This window comes from Bombina bombina, chromosome 2 (assembly GCF_027579735.1).
Source record: "Bombina bombina isolate aBomBom1 chromosome 2, aBomBom1.pri, whole genome shotgun sequence".
NCBI classification, from domain to species: domain Eukaryota; kingdom Metazoa; phylum Chordata; class Amphibia; order Anura; family Bombinatoridae; genus Bombina; species Bombina bombina.
In genome coordinates this window covers 432,726,507-432,733,511 of record NC_069500.1, presented here as the reverse complement: position 1 = coordinate 432,733,511, position 7,005 = coordinate 432,726,507, and the positions used below count along the sequence as shown (strand labels likewise).

Here is a 7,005-nt window from a genome sequence, read left to right as displayed (position 1 = left end):
CAGGGATTACACAAAGATATCTCAATTAATATCTTTAAACCGATTATACGACACTCTCTGACGTGGTGGACAGATCACCATCGTTTAGTTCAGGGGGCTTCTTTGTTCTTCCGACCTGGACTATAATCTCAACAGATGCAAGTCTTACAGGTTGGGGAGCTGTGTGGGGGTCTCTGACGGCACAAGGGGTTTGGGAATCTCAGGAGGTGAGATTACTGATCAATATTTTGGAACTCCGTGCAATTTTCAGAGCTCTTCAGTCTTGGCCTCTTCTGAAGAGAGAGTTGTTCATTTGTTTTCAGATAGACAATGTCACAACTGTGGCATACATCAATCATCAAGGAGGGACTCACAGTCCTCTGGCTATGAAAGAAGTATCTCGAATTTTGGTTTGGGGGGAATCCAGCTCCTGTCTAATCTCTGCGGTTCATATCCCAGGTATAGACAATTGGGAAGCGGATTATCTCAGTCGCCAAACGTTGCATCCGGGCGAATGGTCTCTTCACCCAGAGGTATTTCTTCAGATTGTTCAAATGTGGGAACTCCCAGAAATAGATCTGATGGCTTCTCATCTAAACAAGAAACTTCCCTGGTATCTGTCCAGATCCCGGGATCCTCGGGCGGAGGCAGTGGATGCATTATCACTTCCTTGGAAGTATCATCCTGCCTATATCTTTCCGCCTCTAGTTCTTCTTCCAAGAGTATTCTCCAAGATTCTAAAGGAATGCTCGTTTGTCCTGCTGGTAGCTCCAGCATGGCCTCACAGGTTTTGGTATGCGGATCTTGTCCGGATGGCCCCTTGCCAGCTGTGGACTCTTCCGTTAAGACCAGACTTTCTGTCGCAAGGTCCTTTCTTCCATCAGGATCTCAAATCCTTAAATTTTAAGGTATGGAGTTTGAACGCTTGATTCTTGGTCAAAGAGGTTTCTCTGACTCTGTGATTAATACTATGTGACAGGCTCGTAAATCTGTATCTAGAGAGATATATTATAGAGTCTGGAAGACTTATATTTCTTAGTGTCTTTCTCATCATTTTTCTTGGCATTCTTTTTGAATACCGAGAATTTTACAGTTTCTTCAGGATGGTTTAGATAAAGGTTTGTCCGCAAGTTCCTTAAATGGACAAATCTCTGCTCTTTCTGTTCTTTTTCACAGAAAGATTGCTAATCTTCCTGATATTCATTGTTTTGTACAAGCTTTGGTTCGTATAAAACCTGTCATTAAGTCAATTTCTCCTCCTTGGAGTTTGAATTTGGTTCTGGGGGCTCTTCAACCTCCTCCTTTTGAACCCATGTATTCTTTGGTCATTAAATTACTTTCTTGGAAAGTTTTGTTTCTTTTGGCCATCTCTTCTGCCAGAAGAGTCTCTGAATTATCTGCTCTTTCTTGTGAGTCTCCTTTTCTGATTTTTCATCAGGATAAGGCGGTGCTGCAAACTTCTTTTGAATTTTTTACCTAAGGTTGTGAATTCTAACAACATTAGTAGAGAAATTGTGGTTCCTTCATTATGTCCTAATCCTATGAATTCTAAGGAGAAATCATTGCATTCTTTGGATGCTGTTAGAGCTTTGTATTATTATGTTGAAGCTACTAAGTCTTTCCGAAAGACTAATAGTCTATTTGTCATCTTTTCCGGTTCTAGAAAAGGCCAGAAAGCTTCTGCCATTTCTTTGGCATCTTGGTTGAAATCTTTATTTCATCATGCCTATGTCGAGTCGGGTAAAACTCCACCTCGAAGGATTACAGCTCATTCTACTAGGTCAGTTTCTACTTCCTGGGCGTTTAGGAATGAAGCTTCGGTTGATCAGATTTGCAAAGCAGCAACTTGGTCCTCTTTGCATACTTTTACTAAATTCTAGCATTTTTGATGTGTTTTCTTCTTCTGAAGCAGTTTTTGGTAGAAAAGTACTTCAGGCAGTGGTTTCAGTTTGAATCTTCTGCTTATGTTTTCATTAAACTTTATTTTGGGTGTGGATTATTTTCAGCAGGAATTGGCTGTCTTTATTTTATCCCTCCCTCTCTAGTGACTCTTGCGTGGAAAGATCCACATCTTGGGTAGTCATTATCCCATACGTCACTAGCTCATGGACTCTTGCTAATTACATGAAAGAAAACATAATTTATGTAAGAACTTACCTGATAAATTCATTTCTTTCATATTAGCAAGAGTCCATGAGGCCCACCCTTTTTTGTGGTGGTTATGATTTTTTTGTATAAAGCACAATTATTCCAATTCCTTATTTTTTATGCTTTCGCACTTTTTTCTTATCACCCCACTTCTTGGCTATTCGTTAAACTGATTTGTGGGTGTGGTGAGGGGTGTATTTATAGGCATTTTAAGGTTTGGGAAACTTTGCCCCTCCTGGTAGGAATGTATATCCCATACGTCACTAGCTCATGGACTCTTGCTAATATGAAAGAAATGAATTTATCAGGTAAGTTCTTACATAAATTATGTTTTCTAGCTATGATATCCGTTTCAATTGATTGTTTTATAATATATTAAATTGTGATTCATTTTATTATATTACATTTTTCTTGTGATACTGCACCTCTTATTGTTTAAGCAGGTTTAAAATAGGATATATCCAAGTGAGACTCTTTCCTGTTTTGGACCAGCGCTATGTGAAAGATTTGATTTATCTTCTGATTACAGTCTACCCAGCGTTAGTTAGTAGATAGTGTGGAAATATAAACTATGCGGGACAAATAATCCAAAACACAAAAGCTCTATAATAAGATACAGAGAACAATGTTTACATCTAAAAATTGTGCTATTTTTGCTGCCCTGCTATTGGCCGATGCAACTGCATGAATAACGAGTGAGTCCATCCTTTATTTTGGGGTGTTCGTTGGTGACGTTTTCTGCCAAAATTAAAACTGAATTATTTAATATTTGCCAGCTTCGTTTTGAAAAATGAGGAAGTGCATTTAATTTTCTAATACTTAAACTAACGAATGATGTAATTGTTAAAGCTTTACAAAACAAAAGATTTCTAACCCTTTAACCCCTTAAGGACCAGCGACGTACCCTGTATATCGCTGGCCTTTTTTTGAGACTTGATTGATTTATAGCGTTGAGACTGCTCTATTCCACAAAGCCTGCTGGAGGGAGTGAATTAATAGCGTGTTCTTGCTAGACTTGTGCTATTATGTCCTGAAAAAACCCTTAACGACCAGTGACATACAGGGTACATTGTGGTCATTAAGGGGTTAATTACCTTTATTCCAAAGGAAACAGGGTTACAATTGCGACGTTTTGAACTCACTTTCTTAATCATGCAACATGCATGCATGATTAAAGGTGTGAGACCGGAAAATGTTGATATTGTTGTAACCCTGTTTTAAGTTAAGCTATTTAAAGGGACACTTAATCAAAATTAAGCTTTCATTATTTAGATAGAGCATGCAATTTTAAACAACTTTCCAATTTACTTCCATTAACTAAATGTGCACAGTCTTTTTATATTTAAACTTTTTGAGTCACCAGCTCCTACTAAGCATGTGCAAGAATAAGTGTGTATGCATTTGTGAATGGCTGTCACATGGTACGTGTATGCATTTGTGATTGGCTGATGGCTGACACATGGTACAGGGGAAGTGGAAAAAGACATAACTTTTAAAATTGTCAGAAATAAAATCTACTACTCATTTGAAGTTCAGACTAAGTGCTATTGCCTTGTCTTGTTATCTTGCATTTGTTGATTATGCAAATCTACTGTGTTGACTGGTCCTTTAAGTCCTTGGAGTAAAACGTTATTATAGTAGATGATACATGCACATTGAAATGCATGCATACTCTACACTCCAACACCCTATATATGACTTGGTTCTCACATTGAGGTAGTCTCATCTACTTTATTTATTCGCTTAGTATATTATACTACTATCTTCATAAACTCAGATAACCGGTTATAAGACTGTTTGTTGAAGATTTATATTATTATTTATTTATAAATAATAGTATTGAGTAGGACGTTGGCCACTTACAGTTGGTGAGCTCAGCCACTTTTTGCATTATGCAGCACTATTAGATGTGATAGTCAAAGGCATAAACACTGCTGATATTTATGTGACCACACACATTATATGTCATACTGTTTGCCATTATTGTTTGTATTTTCTATACCATTTTTAAATGATTTAGTAAAGGTAAATTTGTATTCTATTGTTCAGCCTCACTAGTCTGGACAGAGTGCTGAAATACATACTTTAGTGGATTCTTCCTTTCATCCACATAACAATTCCATATAACTTTTATGCAAAGTACCACTCCCTCCCCTATATAGAATAAGTTTCAATTATAACAATTTATATAAATAAAAGGGAGATTGCCTACTATAGTGCTATTGTCATTTTGTCAAACTATCTATCTGAATCATTTAAGTTCAATTTTGACTAGACTATCCGTTTAAGTGAGTGTTCTATACGTGCCTCTGTTGTTTTTCTTTTTTCTTCTATCTGAATCATGAAAGAAAAAATTGGGGTTCAGTATCCCTTTAAGGGGCAGATGTATCATTGTGCAGTCTGCAGGTGGATAAGGTTCACATGTAATGAACCTGTCTGCCCTAGATGTGCATTAGATCCTCAAATTGAGCAAGAGCAGTGCCTTTCAATAACCGGTCGCTTCTTCATAAACATTGGTTGCAAGTTCAAATGAGCGAGCCAGCAACAGACAGGGGCATTCGCCTCTTGATAAATCAACCCCTTAAAGTTCCTTTGGGAGAAAAAGATCCAGAAACAGTACTATGTTGTAGTTTCCAAGTTGGGCTGGGATGACCTTAGGGGTTTGGTCCAAACCAAGTTTGCCTAAATCAAAAGCAAGCTAGGAAAACATAGCTCCTAAATCATTGCAGTGCTGAAAATTCCAGAGTGCTTTAGCTTTCTATAGGCTTTGGAAAGTAAATTATTTTTCTTTTTTACATTTAAACTATCAACTTTTTAATAGGCTTATTTGTGTTGGGATTTTTTCTTCTATAGGTCCCTACTAATTAAAATATATATTTTACTATACAGTGTATAGTTTCTTTACCAACCAAGGATGCTGGACAAAAAAATGACCAACAGACCAATTGAACCAGCTCTAAAGAAGACGTCCATTTACATAGTTAAGCCTACATATAAATGGCCACAATAAACAGCAGTTCTCCGAATGAAAATAACAATGAGTAACATTATCATACACACTAAGTAAATATTAAGGCGTGCAGTCACGTTGTACGTCATCTCCGTGGCAACGCCAAAAAGGGCGTTGAAACGTGCCCCGGAAAATGTCCGTAAAATGGGCGGTGTATATTTTCCAGGTGTGGATTGATCATTACCGGTTCCCGTAATGTGGCTACCTGATGACGTCATCAGTTTTCTTTAAGAAACCGGAGCTGTCCGGAGTAAACGGAGTAATTGGTAGGCAACGGAATATACGTGACTTTTATCTGTGTATAATTAATTACTACTGTCTCTTTAACTTGACCGTATAATACCCATGATGCAACAGGCAATGTGAAGGGAGTCGATACGTTTAGGTGGGGCCTATATATATATATATATATATATATATATATATATATATATATCCACAAACACATCACGTGCACAAAATATACTGTATGCCTGTACGGACGATATAAAAGTACTTTGCATGGTTTACATTACTGTATATCCATTTAAACTGAGAGCAGTGCTTTCTGTTAGATCAATATTTGCAAACTAATACAGCCATAGAGAATCCTTATTTAAAGTAAAAATATACATTTTCCTGCTTTAGCATTCAGTGGACTGGTAAATTTTTCCCTGTACTAGTATAATAACTATAAAATATAGTTATTATACACACCAGGGGCGTATTTAGGTTTTGTGCTGCCCTAGGCACTCAAAATTTTTTTTTAGACAGAATATTTTTTGGGCAGGGTGTAAACATTTTTAAAAATGTCTTTTTAAGTAGATGTTCACCAGGGCTTGTATTCACTCTGGTCACACACACACACACATATTATATATATATATATATATATATATATATATATATATATATATATATATATATATATATATATATATATATATACGTTGATTGGAGTAGCCATGTTAGTCCAGAGATTTAGATATCAAAATAACAAGAGTATTGCATTGAGCAATGATACTTTTTTTTATTGGACTAACTATACATTTATAAGATGACAAGCTTTCGGAAGAGTTCCTTCCTTTATCAAGTCTGAAGCAATACACATTGCTTCAGACTTGATAAAGGAAGGAACTCTTCCGAAAGCTTGTCATCTTATAAATGTATAGTTAGTCCAATAAAAAAAGTATCATTGCTCAATGCAATACTCTTGTTATTTTGATATATATATATATATATATATATATATATATATATATATATATATATATATATATATATATATATATATATATATATATAAAAGACATTATTTTGCAAGTCAGATGATTAAAGTGTTTATATCAGAAAATAATATTCTTCACTGTATGGATAGTTTGTCAGTAGGTAGTTGTTTAACCTTAAACATCTTCTTTGGTGATTGACAGTTATTTAAGCCAAATATCTGCTTGGATAAATATGTAATGAATATACAAACTGGCCTTTAAAAGTACTTAAAAGATACAACAGTAGTTATGATAGGTTTAGGAATTGTATCCTAGGGGATAAAGTCACATGATACAATCCTAATAAAGTATATACTTGTATTGTTTCTGAATGTATTAAATGCATACAACATATTTTCAGTTGTGTTTTAAGTCAAATAGTTGTATAGATTCAGCAATAAATACGTATTCTTTGCATGTATGACAGATAGACAAATGGTAAATGTACAAGTATTTAGTGACTAATCCGTTTAAGTATTTTAATGCCTAATGAAGATGTATTGAAGGGAGAAAGGCATATGCTGTTTCACAGTGGTCACGTTGTAGTGCACACTGCACTGTGTAGTCTGTGTGAGTCTCAATCACGCGGTGCAGCCAGGAAGAATACTGCATTCCCTCTCA

General features: G+C 35.8%; 1 protein-coding gene across 1 annotated transcript in view; it reads left to right on the top strand.

Annotated features, from left to right (window-relative positions):
- Positions 1–5,259: 5,259 nt before the first annotated feature.
- Positions 5,260–7,005, top strand: part of LIMK2 (LIM domain kinase 2) — a 212,189-nt gene continuing 210,443 nt past the window's right edge. The window contains exon 1 of the mRNA XM_053699798.1: positions 5,260–5,403. Coding sequence (XP_053555773.1) covers positions 5,346–5,403 — 58 coding nt within the window. The 5' untranslated portion in view covers positions 5,260–5,345. The remainder of the gene's footprint in view (positions 5,404–7,005) is intronic.